This window comes from Acanthochromis polyacanthus, chromosome 13 (assembly GCF_021347895.1).
Source record: "Acanthochromis polyacanthus isolate Apoly-LR-REF ecotype Palm Island chromosome 13, KAUST_Apoly_ChrSc, whole genome shotgun sequence".
Classification (NCBI taxonomy): domain Eukaryota; kingdom Metazoa; phylum Chordata; class Actinopteri; family Pomacentridae; genus Acanthochromis; species Acanthochromis polyacanthus.
The window spans coordinates 38921298-38945598 of NC_067125.1; the positions used below are offsets into that span (position 1 = coordinate 38921298).

The following is a 24301-nucleotide window of genomic DNA, read 5'->3' on the forward strand; positions in this document are numbered from 1 at the left end:
TGAAAGTGGTTTATACCGGCGGATTCATGAGAATCTAAGCTTTCTATCGGTGTATAGTGTTTGTATCGCGTTTGCAGCTTCAGACATTTAAGGAAATGCTTATGCAGATCTCAAAGTGTTCCACGGGCGGAACACTGAAGCTTAACGAGCTCTTCTGCTTGGAGTCTTTTAGTATTGAAGCATTTGTCAACAATAAAGAGAGTCATTTTCAAAAAAATGAAATGTGAAATAACGAGTTCAGTTGCAGAACCTTAGTTGAACATTTTTTTCTGAAAACAACAACAATAAGCCAGTGTTTAATCTCAATCATCATGTTGCATTAAAATTTGTTCATATGTGTTTACATATTTTCATGTGATTGTATCCTCTGAGTGATGTCTATTTATTTGATGTTTGATGTGTGTGTGTGTGTGTGTCTGAAGTACACCACTATGTTGTGTTTAGAGAAGATCCTTCACTGTTTTTCAGACACACCAGCTATGTAAGGTATGACAGTGCTGTTCTGCCTGTTCTTGTCTTCTCTGGTTCATGTTTTGCTGTTTTCTTCCAGCTCTCTTTGGTGACTTAATGAAGACCCAGCTGAAACTGCCCCTTACTTTAAGTCCTTTCTCTAAGCAGAAGAAAAGAACAGATTGAACAGCATTGTCATCCCTTACCTGGTGATGGCAACACTCTGAGACAAACACTGGTTTGACAACACAAAGATAAAAATTAGCTTTGACAAGTGGTTTTAAAGAAAATACTAATTCTGCAATTCTTATATCTTGAGGTAATTCACATTGTATTGAATGGCAAAAGCACAATCGCCTTCATATTTATGCATCAACTTTTGAACAGTAAGAAAGACCTCATCTGAGGATCTAAGGCTGTGAACTGGTTCATTCTGGGCCAGTATTTCTGATCACTGATGAGGTAGCCAGGGAAGAGAAGCCAGGATTGAGGTGATGTGATGTGATGTTGTCTGTTAGAACAAGTCGGAAGCTGAGCTGCAGGCGAGTTAATGGCTTGGGGATGACACAAGAAAGGAGAGAGTTAACAGTAGTTGAGCCTTTAGAAAATGAGTGCACGAAGTACTATTTCCATGTTTGAGTATGAGAGAAATAATTTCAGCCTGGAAATGGATCTTACTTGATTAAAGCAGGACTGGACAATTTGTTTAGCTTTAAAGCTCAGATTTGAATAAAATTCTCAGATTTCTGGGAGGAACTTCAGCTTCAGAAAAGAAAAGTTAGGTAACTTAATACTGAAGCTCTAAGTAGAAGGATAAAACGTCTTGCTGCAGTTACTGGAAACTGTTGTAGCCTGCTGTCCTCCAGGTGATGTTCTTCGTGGCATTGGGGCTGTCATGCCTGAGTGGCTCAGCTGAGGGCGATAAAACTCCCTCACTCAGACTGAACATCCTCTCAGGACACGTGACAAAACCCGGAGTTGGTGACGTCGCAGAACAACAAAGATGGCAGGGATAGGAAGCAGCAACTACTGGGAAGGTAAGGATTCAGCATTTGACTCAGTTCACATTAAAATGTATCTACAGCAACATTTAGTACACTGTTCATACCGACAACAGTTAATGTGCCGCTGTCATGGCGCGTTTGGCTCATACAGCCACTGTTTGATCACGTTTCTACAACAACTAGTTAGCATCCAACAAGCTAGCTAGCACAACGCCTTGCAACTTCAAGGCGTTAACGTTATTTCTTTAAGCTGTTAAATCTGTTCGCTGCTCTTATCAGCTTATCAGCGAGTTGTGCCAGTCGCGACTTTCATTAAATGATGATGAGCGGATGTGTTTCGCTACATTTTTCCCTCGGTTTATATAAAGTTAGTTGGCTCATTCAGCACCAACGTTGCTGTTAGAACGCTACTCTGGCTTTCACTACCATCTAAAATGAGCTACGATCAAATGCCAACAGAAGTGGAGGTAATTAGATCTTTTACTTAAGTACAAGTATCAATACCACACTTAAAAATACGCTACTGCTTTAAGTCATAGTCCTGCTTTCAAAGTATTCTCTGCAGTCGACATACAAATTAGGGCTGCTGGGTATTGGGAAACACAAATGACGTAGCGATGTAAAATGGTAAATGGTTGTATTTATATAGCGCTTTATATGATACGTCACATTCACCCATTCACACACTGATGGCGCTAACCACGACCCACCAGGAGCATTTAGGGGTTAGGTGTCTTGCTCAGGGACACCTCGACATGAGCTCGACGGGCCGAGGATCGAACCGGTAACCCTCCGGTTACAAGACGGCCACTCTACCCACTGAGCTATGCCGCCCCAAGCCGATGTTTCGGTTTTTGTGATATTTGTTGTGATATGAAAAATACATGAATTTTCTTCAAATGACCTCAGTACCTTTACTTGGAAAAATGAATCATTCTAAAATTCTTTGTGTCATTTTGTAGTGGAGTAGATCTACATTAAAGCTAGTATTAATAATAATAAAGCCTCTTGCAGCATTTCCCACATGATGTAACACAGGCAAAATCATCCTCAATAGTTTTTTATGCTGGTCTTCAGATCCGGTGTTACGCTCAGTATACAAAGCTTTGTGATAGATAGATAGATAGACACTTTATTCATCCTGAGAAAAATTCAAATATTCACCAGCTTACATACAAAAAACAACACAAAAATGAGAAGACAAAACAGGCAGATTATTTACCAGATTAACATTAAGGTCAGTATATACTCTAAAAATGAAGTATTTGTTTTGCCTTGTGTGGTGGCAATAACTGCAACACAATGCTGACAAAATAGTAATAAATATAATTTAGTTGAATGCAGAATATTTTCCATTGTAGTATAGTAGAGCTGAAATATGAAGGAGCATAAAATTGAAATATTCAGAGCTGATTTTAAGTGCAGTACTTCAGTGAATGTACTTTCACTGATTGTTAAAATGCTTTTCCTGGGTTCTTTGCTTGTGTTACAGATCTGCGAAAGCAGGCAAGACAGTTGGAGAATGAACTTGACCTGAAGTTGGTCTCCTTCAGTAAATTGTGCACCAGCTACAGCAGCTCCAGGGATGGACGCCGAGGAGACACGTAAGATCAAGTCTCCAAACACACCTGCAGGGTTCATAACCACTAAAAGCAAAAATTTTGTGTATACATACAAGGAAATGGATGATTTAAAGTAGTAAAGCAAACTTAGCTATCTTAACTATAATACACTAGTACACTTGGCAAATAAAATTACTTTTGACTACTAAATTACCTTTGATGTACTTACAGGAAAATAATCATTTAACTGTGACAATTACTCAGTAAATCAATTATTTGCTCAACAGAAAGCCACTCCTCTTTCATAACTGATTAATTGTTGTAATTTTTCAAGCAAAAATACAAACCAAAGATGTAAAGATTTGCTGTTTTTTTTTTTTGTTTGTTTGTCTTTTTTAAATATCTTTGGGTTTTGCATCATTGGTCAGATATAACAAGGGATTTCAACACACTGTCTTGGGTTTGGGTAATTCTAATAATAATGATAATATGCATTGTTTAGAGATTTTTTTGACCAATTAAAGATCAAATTAATAATTAGCAAAGCAATTAGAAGATTAATCAATGATAGAAAGCTTACTGTCAGGTATGTAGGTCCCTCTCATTTATCTTAATGAGTGTTGCTGGTTAATAGTCCCCTCATACCAACTAGAGTGAAGTGTCTGTGATAGAGTGTGTTCTTGATTTTGTGTGAATAATAGAATGCTGTTGGTCAAAGTATTTTGTGGAAAAAATGTCAAAAATGTTCTCAATATTTATTTAACAATCTTAGGGGTTACAAAGATGCACGCTTGGCCTAAATTGTAGTCTTTCAAAGGCCTGGAGATTTGCTTGCCAGCACAGGAAAGGTTGGCTGCAGGAAGGAAGTGTCCATGAACAATACACTGAATCCAACCTACTCCAAGGGTGTTGCTCACAAGCATTAATAACCTAGGAGGGAGGCAAATAAAGGAGGATATCACAATCAAAATGATGTGTCATTATAGCACATAATTGCATCTTTTATGCTGTTGTTTTTTGCCAGCTAAGCCACTTGTTGTGAACTGTAAGGGCTAAACCCCGAGCGCTAGCACACTTTTAATTATTAAAGGCATTATGGAGGATTTTTTTTGTTTAATTTGTCTGATTCACATAAAATGAATATACTGACCTTTAGTGGACTTGTATGTATGGTCTCTAAAAGAATAAAAATAAAAAAAATAAATAACTGTGGACATGGCAGGACCTGAAAAACATCAGCCAATCAAAGCGCTCGGACCGAGGCGTTTGGTTTGCTCCCTTTCCTGTCAATCAAAAATCTTCCGGCTCAGGCCTAGTTACGTAGATTACGTACGCCTTGGACTTACGTGTTTTCTGTATGTGTTGCTTTGGTATAGCTTCGTAGTTAGCTGGCGACTTGTTTTGCTCATCTTTTTTTACATAATGGCAGATAAAGATCCAGGGGGACCCAGCCGTAAAAGACAACTTCACGAGTCCTACGCAAGTTTCTGGAGGGGGGCGTTTCTTCGTAAATGTTAAGAGGGGGGAGGTTAGAGGGGGGTGAGGGAGAGGTTGTATGTGCGCATGCGCATGCTATGTTCAAAGTCGTAGGAAACTAAATCTCCTCTAATGCCTTTAATTCTTGACAGTAATTACCAGGAAACATCATATGCAACATTTTTTTGTCAAGTGATGTTGTTTTCCTGACTTGAATGTCAGCTATTAATGCATCCCTGAAAAGAACATACAGTAGACCGTCACCAGCTAAGGAAACAACAGCTAGTCATGTAATTTGATCTAAATGTCCTGTTTAACGTCTGTGCATAAAGGGAGAAGTTTATGTTTCCAAAACGAGTGTCTTAAGTCAAGCATCCTTTGATTCCAGTGTGGATGTTGTTAACAACTGTTTAATTCTGGGTAGTTGTGAATATATTTGAAATCAGTATTTGTTTTCCTTTAGACTAAGCTCATGCTTGAAGTGTTTTTGCACAGTTTGTATAGTTTGAACTCCTATGGACAATATTCTTCACACAACCGTAAATCCTTTTGTGTCATATTTAGCTTCATCAGTGTATTGTGTATTCAGTGAAAACACTCAACAATAATGAGTGTATTTTTAAATCTGTAATCACAGGTGAAGTCTGTAAGACAAGGCAAGCAGCTTTCTAATCATTTTTTTTTATTCTTGGTTTTTCAAGGTCGGACACCACCCCGCTGCTAAACAACTCTACCCAGGACAGGATGTTTGACACCATGTCAGTGGAGATTGAACAACTGCTGGCCAAAGTAAGTAAATCCTCTTTGGCCTGTGGCCCATGAAAGGCCAGCAAAAAGAACAACACTAGATTTATGCCAAGGCTCTTATCTTTCATCAAGAAAAGAGCAAACCGCACTGTCCACTTCTCCACATGATTTTCAGGTCAAAACAGAAGTTTAAGATTTTGATTTTTCATCCAGTGCAAACAACAAGAGATCATACATGAGTGGTGGTGCACAGTAGTGACCACATGATGTGTTTCTCCGTATGATGTGTCTGTTTGACTGCTATGAAGGGAACATCTTCAAGTTGACATGTTTTGTGTTTTGCTTGTTGTCATTTTTCACATATGTACCGTGATCTCCTGCTTCTTCTGGTGTCTTCCGTCTGTCCATCCACTCATTTATTTTCCATCGTTTTCTCAGCTGACTGCAGTGAACGACAAAATGGCGGAATACACCAACACTCCAGGCACGGCTTCCCTCAATGCTGCACTCATGCACACGCTCCAGAGACACAGAGACATCCTACAGGTTTGCCCTCATATTCTACATAATTTCTTCTCTCTTTTCTTCTTGCCCGTCTATTTTCTGTGCACTGCCTGTATTGTACTTTACAGTTTTGTTTTCTTTTAAAGAACACTATAAATGAGTCTTATTCAGTGACTTGAACAATCCAAAGTCCATTTTGTGACGCACATACACGGCTCGTTACCGTTTGTATGCTCTTTGCCCCTTCTTATTTTTCACTGTTGCGTTTTATTTTCCACTCAGGACTATACACACGAATTCCACAAAACCAAAGGCAACTTCTTGGCCATCCGAGAAAGAGAAGACCTTCTCGGGTCTGTCAGAAAAGACATTGAGTAAGTATCCTGCCACACCACCTTATAAACAACATGACTGTGCAGCCAATATCTCAGCATGTGGCCCAGTTGGGCAGTTTCTTGCGCTGTAAATGAAATTCCGATGCCCACACCTCACACACTGCATTTCATTACATGTAAGTGGTGGTCTCTTATTGTCTCACTGACATGAAGCTATACATGTTACTACATACAGGGCAGATAATATTCTCTTGATGTGTGTGTTTAAATCTTAGTGGGTGTTGAGGAATAACAGCTGCCAAGCATTATTCATGGTGCTCCCGTGTTGTAGAACCTGCTCCTTACAGGAATAGTTGAACCTTGACTTCCACTTGGCTTGCTGCTGAAAAATGTTAAACCTAACAAGATTCATAGCCTCTTTGGCCTTGTATTGAGAAAGTGTGTCCTCTCTTTAGATTGGCTCAGTTGTGAGTGAGTGTATTGAAATGAGGTGGAGGCTCCCCTGGACCATGACTCTTGTGGGTTTTTTTGTAATGGCTTATTGATCTTTCAAACACAGCAGTGAGCATACGGTGAGCACTGCAGGATTCCTATTGATCCCACTCCATCCATCTAGAATGCTGAGAGTCTGCAGAGGCCTCATATAACCAAACATGTTAGTCACTTTTCTGTATATAGAGATAGATAGATAGATTAAAGCTTTATTAATCCCAGTGTACAGCAGCAAATGTAACACTTGAAACAAAGAAAGAGTGCAGCACACAGTATATATATGTATAAATACAAATATTTTCTTCAGAAGAAGAAACGAAAGCAGTATTTACAACAATTTTTTTTTATAAATGAAATTGCACAGCAACATTATTTACATTTTTTATTGCACAGTTTGTAAGTGGGTGAACTGAACTACTGGGAGAAGGCTTGATTGTAAAGTCTGACTGCGGCAGGAAGGAAGGACCTGCGGTATGTCTCCTTCAGACACCATGGGTGAAGCAGTCTGTCACTGAAGGAGCTGCCCAGTGATCTTACTGTTTCCTGCAGGGGGTGGGAGGTGTCCTCCATGACAGACAACAGCTTTGTCATCATCCTCCTGTCTCCCACAACCTCCACAGGATCAAGGGGACAGCCCAGGACAGAACTGGCTTTCTTTACCAGTTTGTTTAGTCTAAAATATATAGATATACATGTATTTTTCACACATTCGCTAATTGTACGACATATCATGGTAAATTCTCAGGCCTGATTTTATGAATTACTTTAATTCTTTCAATTGACTGGTAAAATGATGCAGCAGTGTAATCATAGACTAACTCGTGTACATAGCAGTTGGGGCATAAATAAGAAGCAGTCAGCAGCTGTGTTTTCTGTGGAGAATGCTGACCTGATTGATTTACTAGCTAATATAAGAGACTATTTGCAAATGTGCTGGAGCCTAAAAACACAGAGCAGCTACATGTTTGCAATCTACGGCAGCAGGACTAAGTTTTGAAATGACAGAATATACGATTAACTCACATTTTAGCTGTTCCTGTCTCATCTGTATTGAAGCAGTCTATTAAACCAAACTGCTATATCAAGTAATGTGCTTTAAGAAGATGTATAATGAAGCTTCACGTACAATGATATGCACTGAGAGTAGCTAAAGAAGCTTTCTGCTGAAGCTCTACCCACTCCAAGTGTCTCTTCGGACCCAGAATAGTTGTTGCCGCTGTTATTTGTAGGATTATTATAGTAACAGAAGCCCCAGATTCTGCAGACTAAGTTGAAGAGGTACACAGCTTTTCCCTTCCAAGATTTTCTTTGCCTCTAAATAGACAAAGCGTAATTGTTCTTGGTGATAAAGCACCGTGCATTGTACAAGAGATAATTGCATTTTTAACCTGCTTATTTGTATCAATGCACTGCAAAGTCAATATTATCTAATGATAACTGAAATTCCCACAGCACATGAGCAATTAAATTTTAACTGTATATCTGTTTAGACAGTAACATCCCATGAGGTCAGCATTACATAGAGCGGTTCACTCATTTAATCACGTTGCTAAGGAGTGTCACTGGCCCTACATCCGCTGATGAATCTAATGCATAAAAATGAGCCAGTGTTGTTGACCCAGTGCTCAGCCTAATCGTGACTAATGTGCCCAGGGGCTGCTAATGAGAAAACCATCTGAGCTTACAGGTAGGGGAATTACAACTGCTGCTGGTATGGCACAGTGCAATGAAATGTCGAGCCATACTTTATATGAAATCATTTCTTTTGAAAAGCAATTTGCCCTCAGCCTCTCCCATAGATCTTTGTTTATGGGCACAGGAAGGTAAAAAGGTGGAATTCTTGAAAGCAGCCATATTCTCGACAGTTGGAGGGCTTGTTTTTCATGTCTGTATGAGCTGAACGACTCTGCAGCATATGAGGCATAACGTAACTGTGACCGCTCACGCTAAAATGTTTCTTCTGATCTTGTGGGAATGGCATACAAACAAAATTCATTTTAATTCAGGTTTGCTCAGTAGTGCTGTCCAGAACATTACAAAATGGTATGGGAAAATGTGAGTAACAAGAATGTTTTTCCTACAATATTTAGACTGTGTGATTTTTCTCAAACTAAAATTAAGAACTTACACCAAAACAAAGCATAATTATGTAATTGATTATAGGCACAGACCTAAGACTTTTTAATGCTTATATTACATGTTAAGTAGTGTTTGTAAAGTTTAATGTTATCGTCAGTTTGTCTTAAGATTTTTAGGCTTTCATGACACTGATACAGTGATGGACATTGTTGCTGCAGTTGAACCAGTTGTCAGGTAGAGGGCAGTAGAGATCTTGATCACTGTAGATTGTGTGTGTTGGGGTTGATTACACTGCATTCACTCAAAAATACATACTGATTAAAAGAAACCGTGCTGGCTATCTAATTTATGCAAGCATGTAAATGAGCAGCATGACATTTTATCAAACGCAGTATCAATATCTTGCAGTGTGCTTGCAGACTGTCAGCAGAAAAAGCACACACAGACACACACCTCTTGTGTGCAGCTGTTCCATTGATAATAACAGCGTGGAGCAGAGCTGAGCTCAGACCTAACGCTCCCTCTGCTCCTGCTTTGATTCTAAATGTCAGCAACAAAAATGACAGCTATCCCGTGATTTACATCGGTGCCCTTTTAAAAAGCCTTGCTGGAGTGATGAAGCTAGCTGTCAGTGGAGGCAATTCTAGCCCTACAACGGCATCAGCCCTGCTTGCTGTAGTGGCCAGCCTGGGCTCAATGCAGACACTCTAGAGTGTGCTTTGTGTGCACTATATACTGTATATAGATCTTTTTCCATTCATTGACTTTGGATGGCGCACTCGGGATGAAGTAGGCACATTTATTCTTGGATTGCTTTCTGTTAGCGGGGTGGGGTAGGATGTTTATGCTATATATGCGTGCACACTCTCATACTTCACAGCTCTCCCTCCTGTCCTGCTCTTTATCTCGTTCTCGCCCAACTGGAGGGTGGGGCTGTGTTAAATGACTGGAAACCCAGGAGAGCCCATTCTAGTCAGCTCTTCAAAGATGCTGATAGCTAGCGCTGCATCAAGCAAAAGAGAATGGGTGTGATGTGTTTGTTCTCTGACTGGTAGAGCAGCTCATTCATTAACTTGGACTGCTTTGCTACCATACAGTTTAGTAGTAGAGAACATGTTTCAATTCTTCTCCTTCATTAACCTGAGATTGTATGGTGCTGTCAATATTTGGACTTATTCAGGGGCTTGTTACATGTATAATACTTTGACTAGTAACGGAATTGGAAGCCATAGTGAACAAAATCAATACTTTCCAGTTGTACCAGACCCTCACCTTTAACTCTGAATGCTGCTGTCAGTTAGGCGCCCGTTGATCATTTCTGGTGAAACTAAATTTGTAGATTTCGTTTTTACACTGTGACATGGATCGTTAATGGCTCAGTCCATCATTCATCAGCTCTGCTTTTTGTTCTTGATATTTATTTACTGCAGCTAAAACGTTTAGATGGTACTTGGCAGATGGCTGTGTAGATGGTGGAAGAGAGAGACAGGATGAGAGAGAGATTTATCCCCCTTCAGACTGACACGCAGTGATGCAGGTTTACCTATGTTGGGTTTGTATCTGTATGAGTCAGCCGCTTTAGCTGACCATCCTTCACGACCCTCCTTTCCACCAGAGCAGAGTTGGTGATGTGATGACCTGACTTGGCTGTTCAGACTGGAATAAAAGCGTTTCCATCAGTGCTTCATAGCAGGAGAGAACCACACTACTGAAGTTACCGCAAACCAAAAATCGCCTGCTGTGGCTTCACATCAAAAGCTTTTGATTGGTTTAACACAAGAAGGCTTTTACTGTAAACTTAGTGACTACTATTTGCTAAAAGCTGGTTTCAACAGCTACGCCAGTGTTATGGTTTTTTTGTGCATCAGATTAATCGTTGTAAGAAACAACTGTAGGCTACATGCGTTTGCAGTTTGTGTGAACCAACAAAGCTCCATCACACCATTAAGGTGAGCAACACCTTTCACCATGTCAGCAGGGCCCTTTCCAAATCAGCCAACCATTTTCACCCTGTGATCTTCTGCCTGTGGTGGTGGCAAAAGCTGCCGAATTATTCTGAGGCCCACTGAGCAAAACACACAAGACTTATTTTTGTCAGACGCAGTGGAAAAGCTACAGCAGATGGTCAGACTCAAAGCTGTCGACTGGTAGTTAAGTGTTCTCTTAACTGTTAAAATCTAATTTATCTACTTGCAGACTACACTTTTTTGACCTAGACAAACTTTGGGATCACTTGAATGCAGAAAACTGCATTTCACTCAGTGTTTCTAAATGTTGTTTCACATTGTATGAATGTTACTATTACTGTGACAACACTGGCTTTGATTTGTTTATTTGTTTTAAATGATGGCATTATTTTCTTACAAGTGTATCTGCTTTTTTCAGGACATACAAGAGTGGCTCTGGGGTCAACAACAGAAGAACAGAACTGTTTTTAAAGGAGCATGAGCACCTGAGAAAGTAAGTTCCCAGGACTTTTCTGTTGCCGTATTTGAAAGACTTGCGGGTCATTCCGTATGAAATCAACCAATTTTAAGAAAACTTCCCACCTGACCCTCTCAGATTTTACTAAGTTTTTACATGCATTTTGTGCATTACATATGATGGGAAAGTCCAAAATTTGAATGCTTTATTGTCATTAGTTTCAAAGTTATGGCCATTTGAAGTAGGTAGGGGTACATGCATGAAATATGAGCAGCTAAAAATCAAAAATATCTGTCCGACCTTCGGATTCAAAGGTCAATATCAGCATGTGGGATAGGTGGTATCAAAAAATAAGACATCATGTAAAATCACAGGAATTTCCCTAAATTTTGACACCAAGCACAACCTGCTTCTATAAACCCTTCTATGTTTAATGTTGACCTTTGAATCCGAAGGTCGGACAGATATTTTTGATTTTTAGCTGTTCATATTTCATGCATTACATACCATAGCACTTTCATTTTATACAGATCCAATCCTTAGATAGCCAAATTATACCACATAAAATCTCTAATGGATATGATGATTAGTTTTTGTGTAATGGGTGGCCAAATGTAGCAGTTTAGAAGTTCGTGATGGATAAAATCGCAACTTTGTCATTCTCTGTAACATGCAATTATAAATATAAAGTAAATATTTTCACATTTCTGAGGACTATAGGTCACTGTGAAATGATTCTGAAAATTTCAGATCTCTATCTTTTGTTGTTCAGAAGTTATAGAAGTGTGAAAATGGTCGAAAATTTCAAGTCTTAATTTTGGCCGCAATTTTAGGGTACCCCCTACCTACTTCAAATGGCCACAACTTTGAAACTAATGACAATAAAGCATTCAAATTTTGGATTTTCCCATCATATATAATGTACTAAATGTAAAAACTTAGCAAAATCTGAGAGGGTCAGGTGGGGACCACTGGCTGAAATGATATGGAATGACCCTTGCAGCAATCTAGAAGCTATCTTTTTTGCTGAGTTTTTAAGTTATGTTAGTATTGCAACCACAGCAGTTTAAAGTAGAATAAAGTAGCAGTCAGAGCTGTACTGTCTTTGCTGGTGGAGAAATAGCCACACCTTCCCAGGAATCTAAACCGGGATAACTCATCTTAATGATGCAGCACAGGCATTTGGAATAACACTGCAAATCACTAAAGTTGCTGATGCTTGCTTGTTAAACCCTGGAACCCTTTGGCATTTTGTCTCTTTCAGCTTTTACTCTTTAACAGATGGGAGGATAGTTTGGATTCATCAATCTGATGCTTTATGTATAAATCAGGATAGACAAAAATTAGATTGCCATTTGGCGTTTTACTGGTTTGTTGAGACAGAGAACTTTGCATCTTATTTGGCCTAAAAAGAAAAGCTGTGAGGTTTAGATTTAATTGTATGGGGAGTTACATGTTGTTGTTTTGTCACGTTACTGATCTAATATCTGATTCACAAATGCGTTTTCTACTGCCCCGTTACATAACTTTGCACACTAAAGCTGTTAAAAGGTTATTCATACTTTTTCTATGACATAGTAGGTCAAATCTTGATCTCCAGCAACCTCATTAGTGTCCTACTATCATTTGGCTGAGGCTGAAACACTGCAGAACGGCATGTGGTAGTAAAGTTTGTGAACCCTGTGTGTGTGTACCTGTGTGTGAGAGGTGTGAGATGCACCCTGTATGGAAAGTAAAATTGAATGTCAGCAGGACAAACACATACGCAAATAAACCACAGAAGAGCTTTTCACATTGCCAAGGCTTAAATATCCTATCTGATCATTTGTAACAAAACATTCAGCCTAATTTTGTCTTTGTCTACGTCTTTGTGTCCCACCTCAGATTTTCAAAAGAATAATGACTCAATTATTCGGCATTAAAGACTTTTTAACATATTTTGGAACAGGCTTTACCTCCTCTGACCCTGTGGTTAATAATGATCTGTCAATTTATACAATAAAAGGAACTGAATGAATGAATTATATACACGGAGTGAACTCATCAACACAAACACCTTCAAAACACAATACAGCGCTCGATTTAGACTGTCGCCAGGTCGCCGCGAGCGCCGGGAATCATGGGAGGTTGATGACGTCATACAAAGTGGCTGCTTCCATGAAGAAAATATGATAGGCGGTTCAGCTCGATCGAGCGGATTTGGACGGTCGCCAGGTCGCCATTTGCGACTAAAAACGTCGCAAATGGCGACCTGGCGACCGTCCAAATCGAGCGCTGCAATACACCTCAATAAAATGACAGTGTAATACCATAGAAATTTTTTTAAATTCTTTTTTTTTTTTTAAAAAAAAGGTACAAACATTACAATAATCTTGAAACTCTTGCCAGTGTTATTGAGTTTCTACATTTTCATTTTGTTGATGTGATGCTAGTGGTTTAGCGGGTTTCCAAATGAAAATTGCCTGCAATAAAACAAAACCAAAGCAACACAAAGCAGCCTAAGACAGATGGATAAAACCACTTTCCTAATAGACCGTGTATATATACCTTATATGCTTGTGCAAGTCTTCACCTACATTTCTCTATATAGGTCAGTGCGTTCTTTTTGGTCATGCCGTTGCAGCACTTATGTAACTCCATACACAGTATTGCATTTATAAAATATTTAGGGTTAAACAGTGGCAGTCTTCAGTACCGTCTTAGTCTGGATTTCCACCAAAATAATTGCAATTGAAACATTTGCAGCTGAATGATGTGTGATTTCTGTTTGGTAGTGACGTAAAAATCCTGAGCCACACAGAGTGATACATGTGCCAGTGGTGTGACACTACTCCACTAAGCCGTAGGTGATATAAGACTAAGATATACAGCAAAGACAGTGAAGAACAAGGAGACATAAATGTAAATAGTGCTGGATTTTTAAATGCTTTGTGTTTTGGCTTTGTAAGTGTTTTATGAAGAAGAATGTGCATTCATCAAGTTTGTTTGAGCTTGATCTGTTTTGTTGAGTAACACTAAATTTAAAAAATATATACTTTTTTTTTTAAATTTATTTTGGCAAATACATTCTTACATATTGTCTCACAGTTACAGCTGAACTTCTGTCAAAGTCACAAAACACTTTTTCCGAGACATTCCATTATTCAGTTATCCAAATGTTGCCCATCCAAAGTATTTTTATATTTTTTTAACATTGTAACATATTTAACTATATACAGTCACACGTGGGAAGCTCTTCAGTCCATTGTTCACCAGAGTTCTACGGTAAAGAAAACAAACTACTGCTATTACCTTGTTTACACACAAGCATATCTGCACATAATCCTTCATCAGATGCATAACCACTTACATGTTTTTGATAGCCACATCTACATTTCCTATTGTGTCCAGTATATAAGTTTGTAAATTGTGTCAACCTCACTTCAAACAAAGTGTTAATTAAAATCTGATCTAACTGGTTTAATGTATTCAGTCCATTTGGACCAAATCAGGTAAAAGTTTTCCTTTTGGATCCTGAGGAAAAATGACAGTTTCTCCATAATATAAATTCCATGCACTATTTCTATCCACTCTTCAACAGTTGGTGGTTCTGATTTTAGCCATTTCCTCGTGACAGCCTTTTTACTTGCTTAAAAAATATATACTTTTTTATGTTCACAAGAAAATTCACAGGGCACATTTTAAGGGAATTTCTTGATGGTTTATTGCAGTAGACTTCTGTCAGTGTAACACCCTGACGGATTGTCAAGAGTCCCATTGGTTCTCGACTGTATGCCAGCCTTCATTGTGACACTCACTGTGGCACCACCAGAAGAGATCCAGGTTAACGCTGTTATGGATTCTTGAGCTGAAGCCGAGAGAATAATTCAGCAGCTCTGAAAAATCAGTCATGCGATTAATAATGTCTGCTGTGTATTGTGGCTTGAGTGAGGAAAGGATTTTGTTTCTCTACGATCATTTACTCAAAGTGGCTCCAAATAGCCAAGCTGAATACTTACGATAACGTAACCGTAGACATGTAAAACGAGAACATGGATGGGTTGTGACACATTGTGTAGAACATCCTCTGGCTCGCTGTTCCCAGCAGTCAAACTCTTCTGCTAATCCAGAACAATTGATCAGGATGTCGATAATGGAATTATCTTATTAAACCACAACCCATATTAGAGGGCTTCCCCCGAACACTGGCCAAGATGGGAGAGGAAAGAGGAGATTGGAGATGAGGATTGAGTTACCCTTGATTGATCCTATTAGAGCCATAAAACAGGAAAGAAGACCTGAAGAGAAAAGGGATAAAATGTGTTAGTGACCAGAGCAATGGTGTTAAGACTCAGTGAAGGCAGAGCACAGATATTGGATAAAGAGAAGAGATTTGAGTTAAAATGCTCTTTATTTTTTAATTCCTGATCCCTCACAGTCTGCGATGGTCTCTTTTTGAAAAACCTCTTTAAAGGACATGCCCTTCATGTGAAGCTGCATTTGATTTTGAGATGCTTTTTAATTGAATATTCACACCATTTCACAGAGAGCTGGTTGCCATTTTGCAGCTCAGCTCAGCCTTTAGCTTCGTACCTTAAGCATGTCGGCGTACATTGAGCTTAAAATTCCCAGCAATGAGTTTAGGTGGCAGATCCTGAAATCAATGATTTATACATACTAAACTGTGTAAGGAACAATGTGTGGCAACCGTATCTGACTCTGATACATTGGCAAGTGATGGCACCAGCGTTGCCAAACTCATCAGCTCAGAGTAATCACTTTGCCACCAAAAAAGCAAACACTTCGTTTCCAGTTAGTCTACAAATTACTGCAGTGGGTGGAGTGATTGCAAGTCTGCATTGATTGTTCGAAGAACTAAATGAGACAGACATGCATGGATACGTTTTTGAGATAGCCTCCTTTCTAGGATTTGCTGGTAGTGGTTGAGCTGTGTGCATTTCCACATCAGTCAGACCTTTCTCCATAATAGCTTTGAGAGCTGTTGTTGCAGAGCTGTCGCTGACACTTAATGCTTTAGCCAGAGTTGGTAATGGTGTTTGTCAAGTGTAAAGCGATTCTGTTTAGCTATTAGGCCTACTACTCTTCACAATAATACAAAAACAACATGCAAATAGTCTTGTCTTGTTTGACTTAGAGAAAAAGTGACCAATCTAATTTCTATTCTTATGTTTAGAAAAGGGTTGAATTTAGCAAGTTGTGCACAAATATTTTTGAGGTGTTCAGCTGGTGGCACAGTCTTGACCATTAAGTTAATCCACAGTCTTGTCAGGTATGACCTCAAAGAACAATGATCAGATGGTGTGGCAAGCACACAGACACTCATTTGACCAGTGGCTATTAAAGATCACCTTAAAATGCAGCTTTTTGTAAATATCACAATGCCACAGATGACAAGAAAAAAACGAGAACAGGCTGTTCCCCTGTTGGGGCTGTAGCGAGGCAGTTGAATGCGTCAATTGTCATCTTGTTTCACACAGCATAGTATGATGGACAATTTGCCACGTGAGGCTGTGGAATGATGCTTGTATGAAAGTATTATGATGTGGTTCTGTCCCTCAAGAGTACACCAACTTTGCTAAGCTTTTCAGGTAGACAACATTCCACAATCCAGCATCCACAGCCTCATTAACTCTATGCATAGCAGATATGTGGCTGTTGGTGATACGGTGGACACATTTGTTACTGACATTTTTTTTGTTGTCCCCACTTCTGAGATCTGCTTCTGAGATCATTTCCATAACGGTGTGTACTAAAGAAGCTGTCAGTTGGACCAACAAATCCCTATTTTCCTATGTTCAAAAATAGAGTAGACTTTGATTGAAATATTGTATGGTGTGTTTATATTTTTGTTCAGTATATATATGCCACTGATCTGTGTTTGTTGTTTCTCCTTATCTCCATCCTTGCGTATCAGTTTTTCCATCACTCTCAGTCATGAAGATAAGTCTTCATGAATAAACTAGAGGGAGGGAGAGGCAGGTCCATTAAAAGTTCATCTCTAATGGTAGTGGTCACTCTGATAAGAACTTTCTGTCTAACGGAGGATTCTTTTTTTGGACACAGAAATGGTGTTTGTGTGAAGTGAGGCGAATTTACACCTCACTTTGGCACACGTTTACCTCAGTATGATGGAATATTGTTACTTCCTAATTTAGCACCATTTCCAGTAACTTTTTAACATAATATATAAAAACATTTCCAGTGACCACCATACCCCATCTCTTCCTCACTTTCACGGTGGCCACCTGCTACATTCTGTTTTTCTTTCTCTCTCTGTCCTTGTTGAGACACCTGCGTTTAGTTTACCTGCCCCGCTGCCCATTTTAAGTTTGATCTGAGCTGCCAGTTCCCTGATATGCTAATGTAATCAGTGGAGAAGAGCTCCGAGGTACCACAGTAAACTGCTGCTCTAGTGTCTCTGGCACGCCAAAACTAAAGAGAGTTTAGTTCAGAAACACTTCTGAAAGTTTAGAGGTTCAGCCAAGAAGCATATCAAAGTGTGTGTGGATGAATTTAGGTCAGTTGATTTATGTGCTTTCCACCTAGCTAAGCACATAGGAAGAAGACCCAACACCTGACAGTGTTTGAGTGCATTAGCCACAATCACTGACCAACTCTCATATAACAATCCATTATGATCTGTCACAAGTGCATTTTCCTCTGAAGACATTATCAAGTATGAGATTGTTTACCATTTATCTCTGCGTTATAAGAGAACCCTCCTTTTTCTGATTGATTCCAGTGACTTTTTTTTGCTCAACCACAAAACTGAGGAGTAGTTGATAGTTCTTGTTATTGAACTGTCAGTTCTGCTAACTGTTGTGTTTACAATTGTCTGAATGGAGCTGCATTACTGAATTGTTTGGAGCTCCATCTTGCTGTCTGCTAACACTGGCACACAATTGATCAGTATGATTGGGATCAAAATGGCAGGCGATAAAAGGTTCTCTATGTGTCTGGTTTCTGAAATGCCCAGTGTGATTGCTGGCACAACGTTCTGAAGTGTCTGCATTTTTTCTCTCCAATTCAGTTTTTCATTTCAAGTCTTTATCACAGTCCCGCTTTTGCCAGCCTCTCTGTAGCTGCAGCCTTCCATGTGTGGTTTTTGTATCTCAGTGGTCACGATTTCCTTGGTGATGATTGGAGTTCTGTTTTTCACTTGACCATGAAGGTAATTGAATGGCAGCGTTGCCAAAAAGATCAGTTCTGTGACCCCTGCAGTGTGGAAGTTTTCTTAAGAATTTAGCGTAGATTTTGAATCGGCTCTTAGCTTTGATTTGTGACCACTTTTCCTCTTTGCTGATGCAGTTTCTGAACTGCAACTGTTTGCCAAGATTTGCAAAACTATTTCCTCGGCAGGGTAATTAATGCTTCAGTTTGCTGCGCTGATTCTGTCGGTTGCCTCATATTGTTCTAAAAGCCAACCTGATAGAGCATTACTCACATAAAGATGCTGTGAAGTATTTTTCTTACAGAATACCACTTAAATTGTCACACAATTGATGAATCGATAAGAACAGATAATGTAAGATATCATTTAGGTAATCTATAAATCATTGAGGCCCTTTAGGCTTTGAGTGATGCTTGTAGAATGCTGCCAATGCAGGCCTCTTTTTTTCACCACACTGATGTAGCTTGAAAAAGAAATGGACACGTGCGAGCAGGAGGCAGTCTTTTAGATTTCTATGTGAATGTGAAGACGGCAAAGATGCATTTGGACAATATTAGTTGATTCATCACAATGGAAAAGGCAATCAGCTTGAAGCTCATGAGAAGTTTAATGACTGCAGCAAAACACAACTGACCAGGGGGAAACGGAAGGAGCCCACTCAATGCTGAAACCACAGAGCACCCCATATGCATAAAGGTGATGGCACAATCAACCTCACCACGAAAGCTGCGGACTCATGACAGAGGAAACAAAGTGTAAATCTTTTGGCCCCATGTCATCATAAAAACTACATAAATCAAGGCTCACCTCGGCTCTCACTCTCTCTTTTTCTCTTCATGTCATGATTTATAAGAACACGGTCACCAGAGAGACAGTTAAAGGTTTAGTTTACGCCGTCACTCGTTTTTCTCTCCACCATGGTGCCTTTACTTCCATCATTTAAGACCAGTGTCATGCGGCCGTCTGGCCTTCACCAAATCACATTCCTCTTAAGTTGTCTTTTAAATGACGTCCTGTTTCAGACAAGCAGCCGTTGTTAGAGCACTAATAGATTCAATGTTAAATAATTTTGAATTCATAAGATTTTTAAAGTGGCAATCAACCGTTTTAAGCCTGAAGAATAGAGGTCATTGCTGGCCTTTTCTTGTTTGTTTTTAAGACTGCATGCTCCCATCCCCACTGCGCATCACAACTACTCACTTCCCTTATTCTCTACTTCACCCACCTGCTCCCACAATCCATTTCTGCCAAGTTTTGCATGCCAGCCTTCATTCTGAACTTGTTGCCAGTTACCATTTCACCGAATTATTAGATTCCCGTAGATTATTTAATTTTAGTTGAACAAAAAACAGCAGTTACGCTATTGCAAACTGCCAAAAAGCAGTTTGGTGCTTGTATGGGGAGCAATGATCCTAGAACAGAAGGCTGTCCATCCCACGCTGTGACTGTGCGTTTTACGGTTATGCGGTTGGCTTTGTCCACATTCGTTCTGGGAAATGGAACTAGTGCTGCCAGTCTGCTACGGGTCTTAAGAGAAATGTGACTCATCCTTTCTCGTGCAACCCTTTGGTGAAGAAGTCCCTCGCACCGTCAGGTTCAACACTCATGGGGTGATGTAAGTAGCGTGCCATTGACATCCGTTAGCACTTCTTGTGCTTGGCCAGCCCTTTCTACTCTTCTGTAATCCTTCAGGACGTGTGCTGAATGTAGCCAAAAATGAAAATCAACTGCAGGAAGAAATCAAGGAGTTCATTTCAAATATACAGAGCAATAACAACAGTAATATATTTATGAACTGGACTAATGAGGTACAGATTTGTAAAGATTGGAATTATTGCTCACCCATCAGCAGAAAGAATGGCTCAAACATTGAAGGTCATTAGCAAGGTCAATCTAAAGGAGAAAAGTGTATTAATTAGTTTTGCAATTATACTACTGAAATGTTTCTTTTCTTTCTTTCTTCTTTAGCTTTGTGTGTTCCTTTTCGAATTGTAAAAACAACTTTCTCATTTTTTGAGGTGATTAAATCCTCCTAAAATTTATCATTTTTGAAAAGCTGAATCTCTGAAGCTGCTTTGAGGGCTTCACAGCATCTCTTGGATGAAAAAACTGTTTTCTCAGCACACCTACTTGGCAGCAATGCATGTGCATAGGCACACCTTGAGATGTTTTTCAGCGATTTTAAAAAGAAAACAGCTGCAGGGCACAGGGGGGTCAGCCTGTTAAAGGTATGGAGACAAACACACTCATCCATCTTTCTGTGTAAGTGTACTATGTGATGAAATGAATAAAAGTAACAATGTCTACTTCCTTATTCTGTTTTCACAACTATGTAAAGTTTAACATTTAGGGAAGCATTTTAACATGTCATTGTAGGAAACGCTTAGATGAAAATAATAAAATAATAATGATTAATAACATATGGGTATACTCTTGTACCTCTCCTATCATAATGAGTCAAAATGACATTAAAAAAACCTTTTCTTAGCACCACCTTCTTCCCGGTGGGACATCCCATAGTTTGCTTATCAACCCTGCACTAATCAATAGGATGCTGTGAAGGTTATATTTTTCAACTTCTTCAGTTTGTTTAACTATCTAACAGTATGTTTTATTATGTAAAACGTTTGCTGATGTGAAGGTGGAAGCAGCACTTGTGTTGTCGATATCAAACTGTCTTACAGAGAGATGACAGTATGTCTGGCTGTGAACTGCTCCTCTGATAACACAGATGGCAGCACTGGAGCGCCATGAGGGACAGCTTTAGCAGATTTTCTTTCCATCTTGTACACGTCAGACTTCAGGTGCAGATCACAGTTGGTTCTATAGAAATTCTCAGATGACACTGCTGTTGTGAGCTGTAGGAAGGAAGAACAGAAGAAGGGAGGACAGTTCTGTGCATTAGTGCAAGTTCAACCGTCTACAGCTTAAAGGGATAGTTCGGGATTTTTGACATGAATCTGTATGGCATCCCCGTCAGCAGTGTTGTGCGTTCACACAAACTTACCCCCGACAGCGTCCGGTGAGCAGAGATCCGGTCCGGTTTTGGTCCACCCTCTCTCTCTCTCTCTCTGCCCATTCTAACTCCATCTGGTGAATTTCGGCTTCAGTATATTCGGGTTCATAAAGATATCCCCTTGGCTGAGTGCTGAAGTCAATATATTCATCGTCGCTGTCGTAGTCAGACATGTTAACTTTACGAGCAGTAAACAAAGTGAAACCTGCGCGGCTGCCAGCTGGAGGCAGCGCGGAGTGATATGAAGGGAGAGAAAATAGTGCCAAGCGTTTACGAGGTCTGACTTTTTCGTGGACAACGGTTTTGTAATGCAAATATATCACTCTTTCGAACACATATTGGTTTGAGAAGAAAACGCTTTATTTTCGTGACCCCAGCAAACTGGCCGGACTACTTTTGTCTGGACCAAAACCAGACCGGATCTCTGCTCACCAGACGCTCTCGGGGGTAAGTCTGTGTGAATGCACAACACTGCTGATGGGGATGCCATACAGATTCATGTCAAAAATCCCGAACTATCCCTTTAACATCATGAAGAAAAAAGACCTTATAATTGACTACAGAAGGGCGAGAACTTTCTCGGCCACTGTCTCTATGGGGACTACGTAGGTTTTTTTATGACTACAGATATCTGCTGTTTGTGCAGATTGAAAAACGGACCGGTTGAGAATACAGAAGCTATTTCCCCAGAGGGTCAGAGTGATATTCATCTCCTGAAGAGGCTCAGGCCCTTCAACATCTGCAGGAGTATGTTGCACATGTTTTATCACTCCGTGGTGGCGAGTGTGATGTTTTATGCAGTCGTGTGCTTGTGCAGCAGTGTGACGGCAGATGATGCCAACAGACTTAACAAACTGATTTAGGGAGGCTATTTGTGTTCTTGGAATGGAACCAGAGACTCTGGAGGGAGCCTCTGAGAAAATGATGCTCAAGAAACTTCTTAACATCATGCACAGTTCTTCTCACTCCATGCATGCCTCCCTAGTGGGACTTCAGAGTGCACACAACAAAAGAGTTATCGCCACTAGGTGCAAGACTGAATGCCACAGGAGATGTTTTCCATCTGTGGCTATTGGATGCAATAATTACTCCATGCCCTTGATGTGTCTACTGTAGGGATTTATTGTAATGTTTTCTTGCTCTGATTATGTTATGGCACAATTAGGCACAATATTTTCCTGCAGGATTAGTGAAAGTCTTATCTTGTTTTGCTTTGCTGGAATATGCTCCACTTTGTCTTTTCACATGATGCCATATGTTGTTGTAAATCCAGTCAACAATATGCATTAGTATTGGCTTTGCTTTATAAACTGTGTTCCAGTTAAGAAATCCAGAACAATTAATTTGGGAATGAAGTGGCACATTCACACACAGCTTGGTTTTGTCTCAGCAGGTCCCTCAGTTTGAGACGGCCTCCCACTTGTCCAAAAACAGAACTGCTAGGGAAAGTGGTGAAATAACTTCAGTCAGGCCTTTATATGTCAATGGAAACACACACAAAATCACTGCTTGCATTCCGGTGTTTATGTTCTCTGATTGAGCATCAAACTGGAAGGATGGGTTCAGGCTTGAGATTAATAATGCACATGTATTTGCCTTCCATAAACGTTCCAGATGATTGTGGTCGGGGAAGGGTTTGCTGAGGAAAATGGTGCATAGAAATCTTTGAGAGACATTCCTGCACCTCCTGTAACTTTTGTTGGATTTATAAGAACGCAAAGAGCTCAACATAATATTCAGGAGGCTAAGGATATGGACCCCATGAATGGATGCTGAAATACAATCTGCAACTTTGTTTGTTTGGTTTGCTTTAGTTCTCAGTAACATTATCCAAATTGATTCCAATTGGACAATAAACCGCTGAGAGCTTTGTTGTTTATGAGCAACCTGAGACACAAAACCAGTGTTACGACATAAGAGGATTGTGTGAGTGTGTGTGTATTTGTGTGCCTTCCAATATTCTCTGTAGGATGAAAGCAAGCGTCTGACACCGTTTCTTTGATATAGGTGTGCAGAAGAATAAGCTCCAGGCTTTGTGAGGTTGAATTCTGTCTGGGTTTACGAAGTCCAGACTCATCTACGAGGAGAAAATTAACTACAGTAAACAAACTGGATAACAATTATGAAGTTTAGTGCAAAGGATTAGCAGAAATGAACAATGCTGTCGATTAATTGGTAGCAATTTTAGTTAGGATCAAAACTTCACATGTTTTGTCCTTATTATGGTACCGATATTTTTGTAGGAGTGAATATACATTCAGTGGCCACCTGTGCAATCTATCATCCGCTGTAACCAATCTCACAGTTATTTGTATATAATTAAAACCATGCTTACAGTTAGTGTATTGGATAACATTGTACAGAAAGGTGTTGCTATTTTTAAACCCTACTTGAAATACTTCTGAATATAATGCAACCCAGTCACACCCCCAGTACCTACCTATGACACCGTGCCAAAATACACTGCTCAAAAAAATTAAAGGAACACTTTGAAAACATATCGTATTTCAAATGTGGAGAAAAAACGAACTGGATATTAGCATTGATATGGACTGGATAATGTGTTAGGAATGAAAAGTGCCACATTGTTTAATGGAAATGAAAATTATCAACCCTCCAGGAGGGCTAAATTCAAGACACCCCAAAATCAAAGTGAAAAACTGATGTGGCAGGCTGGTCCATCTTGCTGAAATTCCTTGGCAGCAACTCAAAATGGTATTCAGTAGTTTGTATGGCCTCCATGTGCTTGTATGCATGACTGACGATGCCGGGACAAGCTCTGAATGAGACGACAGATGGTGTCCTGGGGTATTGCCTCCCAGAACTGGACCAGGGCATCACTGAGCTCCTGGACAGTCTGAGGAGCAACCTGATGGTGTTGGATGGAACAAAACATAATGTTCCAAAGGCGTTCTATTGGATTCAGATCAGGTGTGCATGGGGGCCAGCTAATGGTATCAGTTCCTTCATCTTCCAGGAATTGCATGACTTCTCTTACCACATAAGACTGGGCTTTGTCGTGCACCAGAAGGAATCCAGGA

General features: G+C 39.8%; 1 protein-coding gene and 1 long non-coding RNA gene across 3 annotated transcripts in view; one reads left to right on the forward strand and one right to left on the reverse strand.

Moving 5' to 3' along the window:
• Window positions 1-1377: 1377 nt before the first annotated feature.
• The window catches only part of gosr1 (golgi SNAP receptor complex member 1), a 31868-nt gene continuing 8944 nt past the window's right edge, over window positions 1378-24301 (forward strand). Inside the window, exons 1-6 of the mRNA XM_022210763.2 lie at window positions 1378-1487; window positions 2947-3058; window positions 5194-5281; window positions 5678-5785; window positions 6026-6117; window positions 11035-11109. Of these exons, the coding sequence (XP_022066455.1) occupies window positions 1454-1487; window positions 2947-3058; window positions 5194-5281; window positions 5678-5785; window positions 6026-6117; window positions 11035-11109 (509 nt within the window). The 5' untranslated portion in view covers window positions 1378-1453. The remainder of the gene's footprint in view (window positions 1488-2946; window positions 3059-5193; window positions 5282-5677; window positions 5786-6025; window positions 6118-11034; window positions 11110-24301) is intronic.
• Window positions 18864-21999, reverse strand: LOC127536700 (uncharacterized). Of its 2 annotated transcripts, XR_007945794.1 has the most exons (4): window positions 21252-21999; window positions 20927-21102; window positions 20087-20137; window positions 18864-19971 (listed from the first exon to the last, which is right to left on the reverse strand). It is a non-coding gene; the product is annotated as an uncharacterized LOC127536700 (long non-coding RNA). The 2 variants fall into 2 exon arrangements; XR_007945793.1 differs by having other exon boundaries at window positions 18864-20137.